Source organism: Schistocerca americana, chromosome 2 (assembly GCF_021461395.2).
Source record: "Schistocerca americana isolate TAMUIC-IGC-003095 chromosome 2, iqSchAmer2.1, whole genome shotgun sequence".
In the NCBI taxonomy this organism is placed as follows: Eukaryota; Metazoa; Arthropoda; class Insecta; order Orthoptera; family Acrididae; genus Schistocerca; species Schistocerca americana.
In genome coordinates, this window is record NC_060120.1 from 137,593,080 (window position 1) to 137,614,398 (window position 21,319).

Consider the following 21,319-nt stretch of genomic DNA (forward strand, 5'->3'; position numbering starts at 1 on the left):
ACCTAATTAACCTAAGGACATCACACACATCCATGCCCGAGGCAGGATTCGAACCTGCGACCGTAGCGGTCGCGTAGTTCCAGACTGTAGCGCCTAGAACCACTCGGCCACCCAGGCCGCCTAAATAATATCGAACATATATGTGTTTGTGAGGTTGACGTATTACGTACTATTTCTATTGTGTGTGTGGTGTCTGTTCTCTCAGATATGAACGAAGGGATAGCATACATAAAATAGTAACATCTGTACGTCTTAACGGCATTTCATGACATACCGTAAGTGTAAATTCACCCTAGGACCGACCTCTTGTAGGAATCACGCTAAATGCTGCGAGAAATGAGGATGGTATGGAGATGAGCGCCACGGAGGTAATGTGCGAGAAATATAGTATTGTGACTGGCCGAAAAGCTTGCTCGTGTAGCCGAAGCGATGCTGCTTTCGGCAGTGGTGAGGCGAGAACGCCTTCTTTGCGTATCTCCTAATGCAACGCTTGCGAAAGAGAGCGTATTTGTTTATTTCCGCATAACGGTTTGTCTCCCTTTTCTAATTCACCGATCATCATGACGTTTTCGTATCCCAAGGGTTCCTTTGGATCGTGAACCACGGAAATCGTATGAAGTGGAACGGTCCACACGGACGAAATTCGTCTCCAGAGACAAGATGTTCTCGGAAATCATTTTTCAGTCTTTAGTACCAATGTGCATATAAGTCTGGGGAATGAAGAGCTGGGCGCAGACATTGTTCGGTGCCATGTTAACGATCTGAAGGTCCGATACTGTGACGGCCATATAACCGCCGTCGTGGCTGATAACGCTGGTTTTGGCCTCCGAACGTGGAGGATTTTCAAACTGACAGACACATAGTGTGCATCCACATGTCAGGACATATGGCCTGTCATTGAAAAAGTGTCATGATGATATCTCGATTGGCAAAGGAGTCCGGAATAGTCCCCATTCAGATCTCCGGGAGGGGACTGCCAAGGGGGAGGTGGCAATGAGAAAAAGAGTGAATAATCAAAGAAAGGATAAGTTCTACGAGTGGGGACATGGAATGTCAGAAGCTTGAATGTGGTAGGGAACTTACAAAAATCTGAAAATGGAAAAGCAAAGGCTCAATCTCGATATAGTAGGAGTCAGTGAAGTGAAATGGAAAGAAGACGATATCTGGTCAGATGAGTATGGAGTAATACCAACAGCAGCAGAAAATAGTATAACGGGAGTAGGATCCGCTATGACTAGGAAGGTAGGTGAGAGGGAGTCTGTTACTGTGAACAGTTCTGTGATTGGGTTATCCTTATCAGAATTGACAGCAAACCAACACCGACAACGATAATTCGTGTATACATGCCGACATCGCAAGCTGAAGATGAAGGGATAGAGAAAGTGTATGAGGATATTGAAAGGCTAATACAGTATGTAAATGGACATGGAAATGTAATAGTCATGGGGGTCTGGAGTTATGTTGTAGGGGAAGGAATGGGAGAGGAGAAAAACTAATAGAGTTCTGTAACAAGTTTCAGCTAGTAATAGCAATTACTCTGTTCAGGAATCACAAGAGGAGGAGCTATACTTGGAAAAGGCCTGGTGACACGGGACGATTTCAGTTAGATTAAATCATGGTCATACAGAGATTCTGAAATCAGATACTGGTTTGTAAGGCGTACCCAGGTGCAAACATAGACTCAGATTACCATATAGTAGTGATGAAGAGTAGGCTGAAGTTTAAGACATTAGTCAGGAAGAATCAATACGCAAAGTAGTGGGACACGGAAGCACTAAGGGATGACGAGATACGCTTGAAATTCTCTAAGACTATAGATACAGCAGTAAGGAATAGCTCAGTAGGCAGTACAGTTGAAGAGTAGTGGATGTACTGAAAAGGGCAATCACAAAATTTGGAAACATAGGTACAAAGAAGGTAATTGGACAGAAACCATGGGCATCAGAAGAAATACTTTAGCTGATCGATGAAAGAAGAAAATACAAAAATGTTCCAGGAGACTCAGGAATACATAAATAAAGTCGCTGAGCAATGAAATCAATAGGAAGCGCAGATAAGCCAAGACAAAATGGCTGCATGAAAAAGTGAAGAAATCGAAAAAAAAAATGATAGTCGGAAGGACTGACTCAGCACACAGGAAAGTCAAATTAACCTTTGGTGAAATTAAAAGCATGTAGATTGTAACCAAAATTCCATTGTGAAATGCAGAGGAGAGAGAGCGGATATGTGGAAAGAACACATTGAAAACCTCTATGAAAGGAAAGAGTCGTCGGATGTGATAGAAGAAGAAACTGGAGTCGATTTAAGAAGACACAGGGGATCCAGTTTTACAATCAGAATTTAACAGAGCTTTGTAGAAACTCAGATCAAATAAGGCAGAAGGGATCGATAACAGTCGACCAGAATATCTAAATTCATTAGGGGCAGTGGCATCAAAACGCCTATTCACATTTGTGTGTATAATGTATGAGTCTGGCAATATACCGTCTGGCTTTCGGAATAATATCACCCACGCAGGTCCGATGACTGCAAGAGCTGACAAGTGCGAGAATTAAAGCACAATCAGCTTAACAGTTCATGGATCCAAGTTTCTGACTAGAATAATATACAGAAGGAAGGAAAAGAAAATTGAGGATGTGTGAGATGACGATCAAATTGGATTTACGAAAGGTAAAGGCACCAGAGAGCAAATTCTGATATTGTGGTTGATAATGGAAGCGAGAGTAAAGAAATAGCAACGCACTTTCACAGTATTTGTCGACCTGGAAAAAGCAATCGAGAAAGCAAAATCTACATCTACATCTACATCCATAGTCCGTAAGTCACCTGACGGAATTCTGAGGACAACGGCGATACATTATAGTGAGAGAAGGCTTATAAACAACATGTTCAAAAGCGAATAGGGAAAATAAGAGTGGAAGACCCCGATAAAAGTGCTAGTATTAACAATGGTGTAAGACGGGATGCTGTCCTCCGCCCCTACTGTTCGTTCTATGTATCGAAGAAGTAATTATGGAAAAAAGAGAAAGCTTCAAGACTGGCGTTAAAATTCAAGGTGAAAGGATATCTATGATAAGATTTGCTGATGGCATTGCTCTCCTCAGTGAAAGAGAAGAAGTATTGCAAGATTTTTTGAATGAAATGAACAGTTTAATGAGCACAGAATATGGATTGAGAAATCGAAGAAAGACGAAATTAATGAGAAGTTGCCGAAATGGAAACAGTGAGAGTCTTTACATCAGGATTGATGGTCACGAAAAAGATGTAGTTAAGAAATTTTGCTAGCTAGGTAGCAAAATAACCAGTGACGGACGGAGCAGGCAGGACATAGAAAGCAAATCATCACAAGCAAAACAGGCATTCCTGGCCCAGAGAAGTCTACTAGTATCAAACATAGGACTGAGGAAGAAATTTCTGAGAAAATACGTTTGGGGATTAGCACTGTATGGTAGCGAAACATGGACTGTGGGAAAACCGGAACAGAAAGGAATCGAAGCACTTGAGATGTGGTACTACAGACGAATGTAGAAAATTAAGTTGGCTGAGAAACTAAGGATTGAGGAGGTTGTGCGCAGAATCGGAGAAGAGAGGAATATGTAGAAAACACTGACAAGGAGAAGTGACAGGATGACATCTTTTAAAACATCAGGGAATGACTTCCATGGTACTAGACTAGCTGTAGAGGGCAAAAACTGTAGAGGAAGACCGATGTTGGAATACAGGCAGCAGATAATCAAGGACGTAGGTTGCAAATGCTTTGTGACGAAGAGGTTAACACAGGAGAGAAATTCGTTGCGCGCCGCATCAAACCAGTCAGATGACTGATGCCGCCCAGCGAGACGTCTGTTTCCTTGGCAGACGACGTCTATGCTGAGGATAAAGATTCTGTAGGTGTAAAGAGCAATGGAAATCGCTTGGTGGAGCTTTCCTGTCACAGCGATGTGCCCTTCCACTGGGACCCAACGGGGCCCACGCTGTGCTTCGTTCGTGTTTGAATCGCCCGTCTTCCTGGTGACAGTAGCTTTCATAGCCACCGTCGTTGCCAATACCACTTGCATACGCTACAAACTGGCTATACTCCTGCGGACGTTGACGTTGCCCTACTACAGGAGGTGCATGTGGCATCCTTCTGTGCTCCCCGTGTTTTTACGCCACACGCCTTCCATTCTTCCCCTACTCGTACTCCTAGCTGATGGTATTCTCGCTGATACAGTTGCCTATCTCCTTGATGCCAGAGGTATGGCTCTTACGTTCTTATTTTCTTAACAAAGGTAAAATCAAGTACATGTAAAATTAACATAAGCATTTTCAGAAAAAAACACACTATTGTGTGTGGTTTCGCAGTGAGACCACTGGTAAGCCAGGTATTGTTACCGTTTAGTGGTATCCTACAAACCACTTACTATTCTTACTCATTCAAAGACCAACAACATTGTACTCGTCCATTAGTTACAGTGATAGAGTGTGTATGTGCTACACACTTCATACATAACTCCTTTTCCCATTTCTGAAAATTTGCTCCGCCATTAACAAACTTTCACATGGAACGTATTGTTTGTAACAGCTGATGGGCAGTGCTTTATTTGCTTTTGTTCTTCACAAAAACGTTGACGCATCCCCAAGCTCTCCAACAAAAACACCTAGAAACGTCTCCAAATTCACTCCATCTTCTGTGTTTAATCCGCTGTAGATTTTGTTGTACTGATTACAGCCATATCAAGAAGATGCAAACTCTCCGTAGTACCACCATTTCACTTTCATTGTCACTGTTGGGGAACACAGGCTTCTCCTTATTAGGTAGTTAATCCAGCAACTGACAGAACATATCAATGACCAAGGAGCACTTCGTAGATTGAAAAATTCCGTGGCAGACAAGACGAAATAACTCGACTCATACGTGTCTCTGGCTACAGACTGAAATTGCACACGATTATCTTGTTTAGTACGAAAACTGAATCACAGTAATGACTAGCGACACGAAAAGCATAATTTTAAAGACGCATCAAAAGACACCACCGACAGAACTCAAGTTCTTTGAAGTGTACAGTGAAAAGAAATAAACAACTTACAGACAGCATAACAAAGTTCTAGAGATGATCTTTAGAGGTAAGTAGTTACCGGTAAAAGTCTTCTTGCGTCGTCAAATCACTGATTATCCACTTAGCCAACCAGAAAAAGTTGGGTTTACACAGTAGCCACTGGCAAACAGACGGTTGTCTAGGTCGATGACAATAAATACTAGAAGCGAAAAATAGTTTTGATTTTACTTCATTGTCTAGAACTCAAACAGCAGTGATGTGCCCCTGTACAAAGATATCTAGCAAGCTCCCATCTAAAATATAGCAAGAATTTGAGAATTTCAAAATAAAAAAGTACTCGTTAGCCAGCCTCAAGGCAATTTATTTGGCTGTCTATATACAATAACTGAGTAGAGTTCTGTTAGTTCCATGGGAAGTGTTTATTGCCTAACTCCGTGACAAATACTGTTAACATGACTCAGTATGTACAAATACTGGTAACTATTTTGTTTGGAAAATACCGATTTCGTGATGTCAGTACCAAAGTACCAATATGAAATAATAACCAGATCCCATTTAGTGTAACTGACAAGGAACAGTTTTAGTCATAGTACCAGCTTCCTTTCTAGTTTACTGGGTTCAATTTATCTGGCACTATCGTTAAGTGGTATATTGGTAGATTATTCTTAAGGCAGTGTCGAGATTTACTTGTGTTCACTGCTACCACCTCTACGAATTTTCCTGTGGAATACGATGAATGGATTTCTAGTAACTTCTACCTCTCATATTAGGAGAGATGTGCCACAGTAACTGGACACTGGACGCTCCATTCGCTAGGAGGACATTTTCAAACTTCTTTCTATATATGAAGTTTTAAGTTTTCCAAGGTTTTTCTAAATAACTTAAGTAAAATACTGTAGTACTTTAACAGGAATGCTTTGCCGTGTTTGAGTTCTTACTCCGTTCCTACGTCACATCGTCGCCGGGACAGTAAACTTTAATCCTCCATCTTTCTCTCCTTCCTTTGTTGTGTCACCACGAACTTCCTTCCCCAGTAGCCTCGTTGTTCCAATACTCCGACGTCACTGAAACTAGCCTACCGTCAGAACTACGCTTTGTTCACAACTGTTACGCGTAGTGTTTACCTGTTGTCTTATTCATGCATTGTGTCGTACAGTTTTTAATAATTCCTCGGTTTGCGCATGACATTGGACAAATTATAAAGGTAATCGACATAATTTCGTTTTCGTCATGGTCTATCGGTTGCCTTTGTATACTAAAAAATAGCCATCATCTACTACTGAAACCTGTTCGTTTTTCTTATATGCAGCTCTGTTTACCCTTTTTTCTGTCTTACTCCACTATCGACTTATGTTTCATTTCGTATCGTCTTTTATTGTGATGATCTCTTTTTGAAGTTCATTGTGTTTCTCGTCTTACACATTTCCTAGCAACTGTGGAGACTATATTATTTGCTAGGACAGTTTGTAACTTGAAATTTCACGTTCGCTCCACATGAGTTATTTGAGAGATCTGAGTGTCAGTTTCCCTGGAGCCATATTCAGAAACACAAGATGCATCAAGAGAACACTGATGTACAAAGCACAAAATATTTTGAGTTACTTGTTTACATACTCGTTTCCTAACTGGGAAGATTGTAGTGTTGGCAGAAGAGCCAACACTGTGTTTCTAGAGGAGGCCGAAATGCACGCGTTTAATTACACGCTGACTGGCGTGAGGTCTAGAACAGGACAATATCTTGAGAATTTCAAATAAAGTACGTAGGTGATGTAATACTTAACTTTAATCCACAATTGTAGAACATCTCTCTTGATGATACATGCTTCACATAATAAATATCAATTGAATACGGCGTCTTGCTAGGTCGTAGCAAATGACGTAGCTGAAGGCTAACTATCGTCTCGGCAAATGAGAGCGTATTTGTCTGTGAACCTTTCCTAGCAACGTCGGCTGTACAACTGGGGCGAGTGCTAGTAAGTCTGTCTAGACCTGCCGTGTGGTGGCGCTCGTTCTGCTATCACTGACAGTGGAGACACGCGGGTCCGGCGTATACTAATGGACCCCGGCAGACTTAAAGGCTACCACCTAGCAAGTGTGGTGTCTGGCGGTGACACCACAAAGCTCATAGCGTGTTGTAGCTTTTGTGTGCCTTTTTAGTGTTTTCTAGCGCTAGATATTGAAACTACGAGTACTCTGTTATAGGCGCCTGAACGTTCCTGTCTTTTTAAGTGTATTCCCGAGACTAAAATTTCTTTAAATGAAAGGAAAGACGGAAATCCACAGGAGTAAATACCGTCGAATCAATAGTCCACCATACGTTACTGAAACTCCTTGAAAAATACGTTATATGGAGTGAATCATATCTCACCAAGTTTAACCACAACTTGGCACGCTTCAGCAGTGTGCGTTTGGTGCCTCTTGCTTCGCAAGTCCCACAGCCATGCGCAAAATGAGAATCTCTGACGGGAATGACTGTCGACTTCCAAAGCCATAAAGGGCTTCGGTACCTGTCCCACAAAGCCACCAATGCGGACGCCCAACAATAATGCATTTCATCAGGGACTATTTGATGACAATTGGCAAAAAACCAGCGGCATCAACGTGTTTTCTCTTCGCTCATGAAGTCCAGCCTGCATTAAAGCTGAATTTCAATAGGTATAATGTTTTGTTCGTTAATAAATACCTACCATACCAACAGGTGGGAAAAGAAAGAGATGCCATTTCTAGCCGCTTCACTCTCACATGAGTAATTTTCGTGTTAGTCAATGCGAAGCCTGGTGTGGTATGACGGTGTTGACTCTTTTGCACAACGCTAGTACAAATATGTCTAGATAAAAGCCGTCCCGCTATATAAACAATACGTTGTGATTTTACTTTTACGCTCTCGCCCGATCTTCCGACCACATGACAGTTGTGATTAATTGTCACAGAGTCAGATTTTGTTTGGTGACAGCCGTGATTAATTGTCAAAGCGTTGTTGTTTGTTATTGGAATGTGCCCTGCTTCTGTTTTCGTGGTTCTCATAGTTATTCCAGAGAGGAACGCCATATTATGTGAATGAAATAGTGTCCATAATTAGAGCTTACACCCACTGATTCATTTTTATGAATAATTCCTGAATTCCTGTTGTGTTCAGGCACTGATAACAAACGGACGGTCCAGTGGTGATGTCGCTGATTGTAAGCGTAACCATAGCGTTTCAGTTTGAACCCCGAAAACGCATTCAAACCGCAAACTGTAGGTTCGAGATACTGTGTCAGGCGCCTTCAACATACAGCAATTAAATGTACGTCTTGTAATTCTGTAGTGATGTTCGTACAGCTGGCAATCTTACCGCGTGCCATATGTTCAGAAAGTACTTCCAGCTGATAATGAGAAATGGGTTACGTACGATTTGTGAGTGACCGATAAAAAAATTTGCTGGCGAGGATACTGTATTTTGTACCTAACTAGCGATCCCGGCAATGCTGCACCATTGTTAAATATCGTAATTGTATATACATCTCAAACTCCTTTCTCCATCTTCTCTCTGGCCATCCCTCCTCCCCCATGTTTACTTCAATTTCCTCCCCCTCCCCCTCTCTGAAATTGAGGCTTGTTTATTATTATTATCAACATTCCCGGGGTACAAGAGAGACCTCTCCAGCCGATACATTTGTTAGAATAGCAGCTTAAATGACAGTATTTCTCATAGTTTAGCTGCAAACTGGTAATATTGCAAAGTTTCGGACGATTCAGATTTTGTGGTAGTGTTCTAATCCTAAGTCGATAACCCATAACTAGAACACGCCTATTTTCTGTAAAACCGACAGAAAGGATGAAAATAAAACAGACATAGTTGTACATACAGTTTAAATACAATTTTTGTTAGAAAATATGTATAAGGAGAAGGAATTTGTCTAATAGTTTACACGCCCTCCTATCGTTGTCGAAAAGGACTGCGAGAAAGAATTCGAAGCCGCATATTATCACAACGCAGCACACCACTTTCATTCTCGCAGTCCGTTTTAACAGAAAACTGTACGTTGTTATTTGAAAAAATACCCTACGTCTGTCTGAAGGCTCATTAGACTATCATGTAAAAATTTGAAGTAGATCGATCAAGAACTTTTTTTGCAAACGATGTCTCTCCTTGATAATTAGGGTTTTGGTAACAACGTTTCCCCTTAGTAGGTTACATACGTATTTATACAGGGTGAAGAAAAATTCGCGTACTCGGACTTCGCAGAGCGATTCCTTACATACTAGCAGAACAAAAATATCTGTGTCAAAATTTCATCCTGCGCATATTTCGGGCAGTAAATGGACATTAAAGACTGGTAATCTGGCAACACTCTAATCATGTATGGTAACTACCTCTGTCAGGTTATAGGGGTAGTGCTGTGCTGATGGTGCGGGGACTGGCGTTTTGGGTTAGGATGCAGGAGATCGAGGGTTCGACTCTGGGGCGCAGCTTACTTGTTTTCATTTGCTACAAGTAGTGTGCGTCGTACGATATCTGGTGTCTTAATCGTTATATAGCGATTACAGTGGGTCGTCTACAAAACATTTGCAGCTACATGTTGCAAACACAGAAATGGAAATACAGTCGTTTTCATTGGTCAGCTTTTAAGAAAACCTTTTGCAAGCCGTGGACGCGAATTGTTTCGCACCACTGCATCTACTAGATTACGAAGTTGTTTTGTGTGTACCCTCTACCAACGTTCCCATCGGTTTTAACGAATTTGGCAGTGACAGGTCCGTTACACTTCGTAAGCGCCTTACGTGACCAGTAGGGCTAGCAACGTGCTTTGCAAATAATTTCGGTGGGGCCATTCAGGGAGATCACACAGAATATAGGTTTGGCATCTAGTACAATTCGCGTCCACGACGTGAAAAAGGCTTCTTTAAAAGTTGACCAATTAAAACGATTGTACTTCCACTTCTGTATTCGTGGTACATAACTGCAAATGTTTTGTAGAAGACCCACTGTAATCACTGTATGATGATTCGGACCTCAGACACCGTACCACGCAGTCTACTAACAGCAAATAAAAACAAATAAGCCTCAAACCAGAATCTAACCCTAGACCTCCCCCATGCTAACCCAAAACGCTATCCACTGAACCAGCGGCACAGCACTGCTGAACTTCCTGATAGAGTTAGTTAACTTACATGTAACTACAGAGTTACCAGGCTGCCAATTTTTAACGTCCATTTACTGTCCGAAATGTCCACAGGAAAAGCTTTTGTGAGAGACATTTTTCTACTGCCAGCATGTGTGGAATCATTTCTGTATCTATGCTGTTTATTTTTGGAATACAACCTACGACCAGCTTAGAGATAGAAGTGATGACAGTTTCTGCAGGACCTGGCTATCATTTTGCAGGACAGTGCTCAAGCACGTACGCCAGCCGGAGTGGCCGAGCGGTTCTAGGCGCTACAGTCTGGAACCGCGAGACCGCTACGGTTGCAGGTTCGAATCCTGACTCGGGCATAGATATGTGTGATGTCCTTAGGTTAGTTAGGTTTAAGTAGTTCTAAGTTCTAGGGGACTGATGACGTCAGAAGTTAAGTCCCATAGTGCTCAGAGCCATTTGAACCACTCAAGCACGTACAGTGAAAGCTGTTGCTGATTTGTTTGACTGATGGGGCTACTAAGTGCTATACAACCAACTGCGCTCCCCTGACTTAAGCACTCGTGAGTTCAACTGGATTTCTAAACTGAAGGAAACACATCATGACATTCGCTTCAGAACTGCTAGAAAGTCGTCGGGCAACAGACTGCGCCACTCGAACTGACAACTATGACTTCCACATCGCTGGCAACGGGTTATACACAATGCTGATGACTAGTTTGATTGTCAGTAAAACTTTGAAACACGTTTAAATTAATAGTTGCCGCTATTGAAGTTCCAACCCTCGCATTTGTACATTAAATATTGTACAAACATATATCGCCTATGTTCATCCAAATGTTCATTATAGAATCGTTTAAAAATATGAAGCAAATCGGTCAGGTACTTTTCGTGCGTTTTGGTAACAACTTTAAACAACGATTTTATATAGTGATATAGACGAAACTTGGTTTAACCTTTCTGATCATGTGAATAGCCAGATTAGTTGGTACGAGTCCACCGCAAACCATCACATTGTGCATCAGGTCATTCATGCTATAAGTAAAAAAACTACCTGAGTTCGGTGCGCGGTTTCTGGTACTGAAAGTATCGACCCGATGTTATCTGAAAACTTTCACTATGCATATATTTATCTACAGCTTATCTAAATAGTAACTAGAACTTTTGTTCTGACGTAAACAAACAGAAAAGTCAGTACCGCTTTTTCATCATGGAGCTGCGTACCACACGTCTCGCCAAACGCCGTGTCGTATTCATGAAGCTTCCCCAGAAGAACATTGAATTAGCAAAGTTGTGCGGCCGCTTTGTGCACCATTGTTAGCTGGTTCTGGTTTTTACCTAAAGGGATATTTAAAAGTGGAAGTGCATGAAAATATCCCCGACAAGGTAGCCCAGCTGAAGGAGAACGTGCGCCGGAGTAAGTAAATAATTGATATTACAGTTCTGCGAAATATTATTTTCAGAATGTGAATTCAACAGCACGAAAACGCACAGAGATGCAGTGAATAAAACAACGTAAAGTCAGGAGAATATACATTAAATGTTACGAGAAAATACACGGTTCTCTCTGTGATTCCATAAATTTTCCATTATCAGCTACTCAGGGCTAATAAAATATCGCTGGCGTTGTCGTGTTCCTGTTCTCAGATAGTTCCTACTGGACTCACATTCTGGAGGACGACGGTTCAAATCTCGGTCTAGCCGTTCTGATTTAGGTTTTCCATGATTTTCCTAAGTCGCTTCAGTCGAATGTCGCGATGGTTCCCGTGAAAGACACTACCAATTTCCATACACATTCTTTCTTCATCAAAGCTTGTGCTCCAACACTAATGACAGCGATGTCGACACCGAGCGAGATGGCGCTGTGGTTAGCGTATTAGCCTTGTATTTGGGAGGATGACACTATTGCGTGTTACACAGTGACTCGACTTGGAATCCAGTTTCTCCGGTTTCTGTTGAGTGTGCTTTCGTTTTGGAACCACGTCTATGAGTTTCACGTAATGTACATACTCCTTTCCACGAGAATCCAGCTAGTTCGTACTTTCACCAAACTGACGTAGTATTGGCATGTCCCCAAATGACCAGCGACTCTGCTTACTTATACAAATGTTTAACAGATTTGAATTTTGTAGGATACTAGTTACAAACACAAGTTTTTATTTCTCCTAATACGTGTTCCTTAACACTTTCACTTTATAGTGATTGTCAACTGGGCCAGTGTTTCCGAACCAGTAACGCTGTGTTATGTAGATAGGTAAATTACAATACAATGTCGCATACTGTGACACCATAAAGCCAATCTCAGTGGAACTCAGTTACGATTTGAAATCCTTTCTTGCAGGTCAGAAACAGAAACAATTGTTTCTGTTTGTCACAATGGCTTTAGTTCATATGGCTTGAGTTCATAACACCGCCATAAATTTAATTACATTTAAAATTTTGTTTTTTGTTTGTTTTAACTTTTCATATACTTCCAATAAAAGAAATTTAATGAATTAAAATCTCAATATTTTCCTATCTACATGTTTTCAGTTCAATGGTTAAACGCAGTTGATCAAAATATATCTGTTTTTCTGAATTAGGTTAACTGATTTAATATACGTTCCAAAATATATCACATAGAAATTCTATTATTTTGCATTCTGTGTTCCAAGGGATACAGGCAACCGTTTTAGATTTGACCCATCATAGAGTTTAGTTTCAGTCATGCAATAGAGAACCTGGCAGTGGACAGGAGGATACACAATTTGAAATAAAATCGGAGGGTAACACCGGTTCCGGCATACTCTTTGGCCGAAACGAGATACTGAGACTGTTTTCAATTTAGGAGATGTGTCATTCAGACACTGCTTGTAAGTAGTAAGAGAATACATGTGTAATGTGTAACACTCTGTTCCTCCCTGTCTTTCGTGGGTAACTTCCTAGTCTTGATGACTTTTCACCTCTGCATTTATAGTATTCCTCTTAGTTACAGAACCCCTGTAACTGTAAAGTGAAAAATTGTGGGAAATCGAATATATTCAGCTCGTGCTAATATTACTTGCTAACAAAAACAATTTGAAACGGCGCTTGTCGATAGCAGCTGCTCTACGTTTTTACTAATTACTGTATCTCTTCTGGTAGTTGGCTTTCTTATATCTTATGAATTTTTTTTTTTTTTTTTTGTTTTCTGGTAGGAAACAGTTTTCGCGTGGGTAGCATTCTTTTTTTTTAAAAAAAAGAAAAAAGAAAAGAACGCCGTATGTCATACGTATATATAAGGTTTGCCTTGGAGCAGGCTGCGAAAAATTTCCTGAGTAGATACAATGCTCACAATCCTTACAAACCAGAATATTAAGTCCAAGCAGTTATAATTAATAGTGGATACGTAAATACGGCAGCTTGCTATCGAAACCTTTCATATGCATTTTTTTTGAAGTAATGAATACAGCGGCTAGAAAAATAGAGATTCTCCGTAGTTGCTAGGGAAACCGCACTGGCTATCATTTGTATGCCGTCGACATTGCTTGTAAAGTGCAAGAGAGAGGAATGTTAACCAAACACGTCACACTAAAAGATCTCTAAGCATGCAGATAGGTTGCTTTACCGAGAATTGTTAGGAGTGTTACAATTTCTCAATATCTACAGCAATTTAGTGACTTTCTCGATTTTTAGGAGCTATGAAATTTGACATACGTAGGCCCATTTCGGTTGAAATGTGACACCTTCCGATAGAACTCAAGCATTCGCCGAATTTCCTTTCGTAAATACTACGCCCTTAGGTTAGCACACATATGTTGTTAAATAAATTTCTTTGTCGCTATTCTGGTGCTCCACTTTACAGCTTTCGCACTTTTTTTTAACCTTATGTTGTTCATGCTCTTTATAAAAAATGCCTCTGAGCACTATGGGACTTAACGTCTTGGGTCATCAGTCCCATAGAACTGAGAACTATTTAAATCTAACTAGCCTAAGGACATCACGCAGATCCACGCCCGAGGCAGGATTCGAAACTGCGACCGTAGAGGTCGCACGGCTCGAGACTGTAGCGCCTAGAACCGCTCGGCCACTCCGGCCGGCCATGCTCTTTGTACCTCTTCCACCATCCCCTTTGTACAGTTCTGTGTTCCACGATCACAACACAACTTATAAACTTCCGCAGTGTGGAAAGCATGAGGCCGGGTCGTTGAAGGCTTGAAAAGTACCCTCAAACATCGAGTAAAAATTTTAGGTTGCTCATCATTACTCCTGAGAATCTCACCTCACAGATCTGTTGCCCTGGACATCATCAGCCAGAACATTATGCCCAACGACCTACTACCGACAAACACCCGTCCAGACGATAGCACCGTGACGTGGCGAGGAATTACTGCTAGTCAGACACATGCAAAAGTGCATGAAGTACCAGTGAGCGTGCAGTCCGTGTCTAGAATGGGGAAGGCTCGCAGTCCATCTGAGCTTGAGCACGAACGGATTATGATGGATCGAAGGCTCGGCAAGAGCATTTCGGAAACTACACGACTTAACAGGTGCTTGAGGACTGCTGTGATGAGTGCCTTCAGCACATGGTGAAAGCAAGATGAGCCCACGTGCGGACATCGTGGGGTTGGGGAGACAGCACTCATTACAGATGTCGAATGTTGTAGGCTTGGCAGACTGGTAAAACGGGAGAGGTGGCCAGCAACACACACTGCACCGAACACCCCTAACGATGGTTCTATGTGGCCGACGATCCATGCATGTGCCAATCTTAACACTACGACATCGGCAACTACGACTGAAATGGGCACGTAGCAATCAGCACTGGATCTTGGCGCAGTTGCAGTGTGCTGCATAGTCCGATGAATCCCGATAACCTTTTCATCATCCCTGGGAGTGCGTGAATCCGTTATCTTCCGAGGGAACAACTCCTTGACACCTGCAGTGCCAGACGGAGACAGGATGGAGGCGGCTGCTTTATGCTTTGGGAACATTCACGTGGGTGTCCGTGGGTCCTGTAGAGCATGTGCAAGGCAGGATGATGCCAAGGACTGTCGTGCACTGTTTGCAGACTACGTGACAGTGGCATATTTCAACTACATAATGCGCCATGTCATAAGGCCAGGAGAGTAACGGAGCGGTTCGAGGAATACAGTGGTGAGTTCCAATTGACGATTTCGCCAGATCTGAACCCGATCAAACACATCTGTGATGTGATCGAACGTGGCATCAGAGTTCTTCTTCCCCCTCTCCTGATTTTACAGGAACTAGGTGACCTGTGTCCGCGGATGTGGTGCCAACTCCCTCCAGCGACCCACCAAGGCCTCATTGCTTCCATGCCACGATGCATCACCGCTGTTATCCATGTCAAAGGTGATAGTACCGGCTATTCGTTAGGTGGTCATAATGTTCTGGTTGATCAGTGTATACGGTTGCCTTTCGCAGAACTCTGTTTGGTATCCTTTAACCTTATCAGTATAGCCATAAGGCATTGTTCAGTCAAAAATTGCTATTCTGGTTCCAAGCCATTGTTGTCATTAAACGACTAGAATAATTCACTGAAAGCAGCTTGCTTCGTCAGCAGTACCTCATGCTGAACATAAGAATATGCTGGTCCCATTATTTATTGGCAATTCTCTTGAATCCCTGTCGCAGTCCATGTTCACCTACGCATGTGAGTACTCCACATACCGTGAACACCCGTGCTGAATATGATGGAGTAACGTCACCCTATTCGCTGTCTGTGAAAATTATGCTAACTCTTGAAATGTGTAGAGAACAACGTGACTGTGTGGAACCAGTAAGAGCCTCAAAACTACATTCTACGGCACGCCTGAATGAAAACAACACTTATCTAACAAAGAACGAAATTTTATTCTGAGTTACACTGTTCCGTCGAAAGTAAAGACGGAAAACATTTTCTAGTACTCATGATATTTCTAAACCAAGTACTTCAATTGGTTTACCAATTACAAAGATAGACGTGATAGGTAGCTTCATGTCTTTTCTCGTAGATACCAGGATTTGAGAAAGAAGATGTTCTTTTTTACGTCTCACATAAGAATTAACGTGGGGTTAAAAATTCACCCATAAAATCTTGTTTCGTATTGCTTCAGCAGCTAAACTGTCAATATCTTCTTTTCATCCTTCTTCTACTTAACTTCCAAAGAAACAAGTGTCGAATAATTTGTCTTCAAGTCTCAAGGATAATTAAGTGTCTAAATCAAAATATGAAGGCTAATAACTTTACGAAACCAGTAAAATAGTGAGCTACACTGCAGCAGAATATAAAAGAGAGTTAACAGACAAAGAACTACAATAATATAACATAATCAACACAGTAGCCCTGTGAATTTCTCAAGCCGATTATGGAAACAAAAAGGGATAGTGAAGTCGAGGCTGTTCATATCTGGATATTTAATTTTCTTTGTGTCACTAATGACTTCTTTTAGTACCGCAGTGAAGTTCACAAAATAAAATCTTTGCTATAATTTTTTCTTACATTGCACGGTAAATCATTAGCTCCTTCCGTGATCACTTTTCTGTATTTTGTATATTTCACGATACATCACTGTAATGTACCCGCTGAGAAATTTAGCCAAGTACTGCCTCAAACTGATCTAAACCGTTAGACAGGTTATTGTGTTACTGTTGCAAAAAATGAAGGTGTATCGTAAATGACGCTCGTTTCTCTTTACCACAGCAGGATTAGAATAAGAGCGTCAATAGATCCAAGAACCGTCAACACACCAAACTATCCTCACATTCCTCCACGAAATGCAGATCTCATATATTAATCAATTACTTCAGATATGAGACTCACTATAACACAACGGAAATGTAGCATGACAGTGTTGTTCCATTGATCCACAATTGGTGGTTATATCATCCTAATGATTTTGAAATTACGTTCGTGTGCAGTTGAATAAATTCTATTCATATTTTGTCGTATTCGTTTTTTCTATTCTTAAGATCATTCATCTCGATGACCTGAGCAATGTAATCATTTAAATTTTCATACTTATATATCGACGTAGTAATTTTAAAATTATGAACGGTTCTCGCGGTTTCCGACTGAATTGAGGCTTTTTAACTTATACTATGTGTTTAATGTGCACAGCACGTGTGTTTATGTATATATATATATATATATATATATATATATATATATATATATATATATAGAGAGAGAGAGAGAGAGAGAGAGAGAGAGAGAAGGAAGGAGGGAGGTATAGTGGTTAGGGAAAGGGGCGGGAGAAGGAGATCTTGCTGATGGAAGATGTACAGCGCAAGAAAGTGATAACGACCGATACGTGTGAACTTCCCCGTGCTGCTAAAGGTTTGATATAGTTTACAAGAGATATACACGTGGAAGCTGGTATTACACATGACGGTATGCGTGTAACAGTTTCGTTCCTTTCGTCTTGCATGATATAGTCTTGCTTACTTCCTCTACAAATTAATACCGCCGAGTGATGAGGCGCAAGGCGAGAAACCGGATATATTGGGTAGGATGGCGTTTCATATCTTCGTTAGGCCATCCAGATTTAGTTTCTCCGTAGTTTCCCTACATCGCTTAAGATTAATACCGGCATAATTCACTGAAAGGGAATAGCAGACTTCGCACTCTATACTTTTGCGTTCCGTGCTAGTTGTCCGTCTCTCATGGATTCCTAGTGGACATGAAGCTATATCTTATTCTTGCGTCCTACTTCAGACTAAATTAATTTTCTTTATTCACATACAGTTTTAGCCATAGGTCATTTACAGATATATTTTTCTTCTTTTTTTTACGTGTTGTTTGAAAGTAAATGATGGCTGAAATTGTAGCCTACGACAGATCAGAAAAGAAATAAGAGATGACAGTTGTGGGCGGTAAGGAAACATTCAAAAAGTTAAGAGGAATTGTGTAGTCAAGTGCAAGGGAAATCATTTAACATTCTTGTTTCTACAGCTGTTTGAGGGATCTCGTGCTAATGATCTTGATTTTTACCAGAGTGAAATAAATTTCGACCTGAATGGAGTGTAATCTGATTCGAGGATCACAGTATCAATCAGACTTTCAATGCTTGTCTTACGGTTTTGTTAAAAGTAACTCCATTGCTGTATTTCCCCGCCGAAAGCTAGGTGTTTGCATTAGTCCCTTCCTGTTTGGGCTCACTCTGCACAGGCAAACGTACATCCATCTCTGATCAAAACAAAAACATTCCTCCTGTTACAGCCACTCAAATCTGGGTTAATCTTGTGGCACGCAAAATTCTCGGTGACCGCCGAGTCACTGTATTGTTATCGTGGGCTTAATTAATACACTGACAGCTTGGCACTATAAGATTTGATGGCAATTTGCAGAGGTGAGGTAATTTTTGCACCACACAGCATTCCCTAATAATGCGACAGCGTACTGTGAAAGGTGGCTACACTGAGTCAGAGCGCCAGAGATCGCGCCAAAGAGTTTTATTCCGCCACCTCCACTGGCAGTGCTTGTTCAGAAGGTGTGGTGGTTAGTGCTTTGCTGAGAGGATGTTGATAGCTGTATTATTTGAGGCCATGTCGTGTGCAGTTGTTTTGATGGGCTAGACATCAGATGTTGTTCGAATGGAGATGTTGGAATGATCAGAGGGTATTTTTCGTCAATATATATGAAGGTAAAAAACATTTTTTTTAAATTTTTTTTAAGTTTCTTAACTAACAATGTCTCTTGGTCAGAGGTTCAGTCAACAAAGCATCTGGCTTGTGTTCATGTATTAGAGTGTAATTCTGATTTCTATGTGCAATCATAGTATTTCTGTTTTTTTTAAATTACTTAATTGTAAATGGCGTTTAAAGCATCTTGTCGTATTGAGGAAGAACCGTGCCAGATGTGTACGTTGAATCACGCTTCCACACACAGAACAGTTACACTTGTGCTTTGTTTTTTTCGTAGCTTTTATAGTTGCTGGGGACTTAATTAATTAATTAATTGTGTTAACGGAAATTTCCTTTCATTCCTTGTTGTTATTCTATGCAGTCAGATTGCGTACTAATACTAGTCAGGGCCAACCGGTTACGAGACTTCGTAACCGGACAGACAGCTACTAAAATTAAAAATATTTGCATTATATATATATCGCCCGCATCTCGTGGTCGTGCGGTAGCGTTCTCGCTTCCCACGCCCGGGTTCCCGGGTTCGATTCCCGGCGGGGTCAGGGATTTTCTCTGCCTCGTGATGGCTGGGTGTTGTGTGGTGTCCTTAGGTTAGTTAGGTTTAAGTAGTTCTAAGTTCTAGGGGACTGATGACCATAGATGTTAAGTCCCATAGTGCTCAGAGCGATTTTTTGCATTATATATAATTAAGACCCCATGCAACTGTCGGGTCTGTTTCTCAGGCTACTTCGCAATCGGCGAATACATCGACGAGGAGGCGGCGAGCAAGTGGTTGCGCCCGATGCGCGAGGACATCTACTGGGAGTGGGTGGTGATCGCGGTGCCCAAGCGCTGGCCGCACCTCGAGCAGCTGGACGCCCTCATCGACCGGCTGATCGAGTCCGGCCTGCTGCTAGCCTGGGAGGGACAGGTACGGATCTGCCAACACGAGGACTGCGTTGGCGGCGATTTAACAGGAAGTCGGCCACATACGACCCACAATAAATTCAGATACGGATTGAAATACGTATTTAAATCATAGTTATATGGCGCTCTCCAACAGTAATCAGCAACATTAGTGAAACTTCCTGGCAGATTAAAACTGTGTGCCCGACCGAGACTCGAACTCGTGACCTTTGCCTTTCACGGGCAAGTGCTTTACCAACTGAGCTACCGAAGCACAACTCACGCCCGGTACTCACAGCTTTACTTCTGCCAGTACCTCGTATCCTACCTTCCAAACTTTACAGAAGCTCTCCTGCGAGCCTTGCAGAACTAGTAAAGTTTGGAAGGTAGGAGACGAGGTACTGGCAGAAGTAAAGCTGTGAGTACCGGGCGTGAGTCGTGCTTCAGTAGCTGAGTTGGTAGAGCACTTATCCGCGGAAGGCGAAGGTCCCGAGTTCGAGTCTCGGTCGGGCACACAGTTTTAATCTGCCAGGACGTTTCATATCAGCGCACACTCCGCTGCAGAGTGAAAATCTAATTCTGGAAACATCCCCCAGGCTGTGGCTAAGCCATGTATCCGGAATATCCTTTCTTTCAGGAGTGCTAGTTCTGCAAGGTTCGCAGGAGAGCTTCTGTAAAGTTTGGAAGGTAGGAGACGAGGTACTGGCAGAAGTAAAGCTGTGAGTACCGGGCGTCAGTCGTGCTTCGGTAGCTCAGTTGGTAGAGCACTTGCCCGTGAAAGGCAAACCTCCCGAGTTCGAGTCTCGGTCGGGCACACAGTTTTAATCTGCCAGGAAGTTTGATATCAGCGCACACTCCGCTGCAGAGCGAAAATCTCATTCCAGCAAAATTAGTGTTTCTGTGTATACCAAACCTAAAACAAAATCTGTTTCAATAAATAATTCGACACTCTTTACAGTCAGAGATCTCTACTAAATGCGACATTAAATTCTTCATTTGAGTGGCCACAGTGTCCGTAGTTGCTTTATAATCCTTAAGAGTATTTTTGTTCTGTCGTTGCAACTACAAAAATGCGTCATCTTTTCACCAGAAGCGTTTCACTTTATTGAGGTAGAGCATCAAAAATGGCTCTGAGCACTATGGGACTCAACATCTGAGGTCATCAGTCCCCTAGAACTTAGAACTACTTACTCCTAACTAACCTAAGGACATCACACACATCCATGCCCAAGGCAGGATTCGAACCTGCGACCGTAGCGGTCGCGCGGTTCCAGACTGAAGCGCCTAGAACCGCTCGGTCACATCGACCGACTGAGGTAGAGCATCATCAGAGGTCTGTAATTAAGTTATTTACATTTTGATTCGCTTTTAGATCGAAAAACGGTTAATTAAGAATAAGTTGATTCGCACTTACCGTGATTTTCGGATGATTCCTCGCTTGCATCGGGAAATGCCGTCTGCAGGCACATCGTTGATATTCTGTGTTAGACACTGATAGTTGTAATCTAATTTTTATATGTCCTGCAGTGCAATGCATTTCTTATGTTTATCACAACACACTTTTATGCTCACCACTGTATTGTATTTGTTTTTTTACTTCGAGTATGTGTTGTTGTTTGTGTTTTGTAGTGTTGTCAACATAACCTTTCCACTACTTTGTCTTTGACCTGTAACATA

At 41.8% G+C, this 21,319-nt stretch overlaps 1 protein-coding gene across 1 annotated transcript in view; it reads left to right on the forward strand.

The window, feature by feature from the left end:
- Positions 1–21,319, forward strand: part of LOC124593829 (glutamate receptor ionotropic, kainate 2-like) — a 179,061-nt gene that overhangs the window by 141,503 nt on the left and 16,239 nt on the right. The window contains exon 6 of the mRNA XM_047132176.1: positions 19,480–19,667. Coding sequence (XP_046988132.1) covers positions 19,480–19,667 — 188 coding nt within the window. The remainder of the gene's footprint in view (positions 1–19,479; positions 19,668–21,319) is intronic.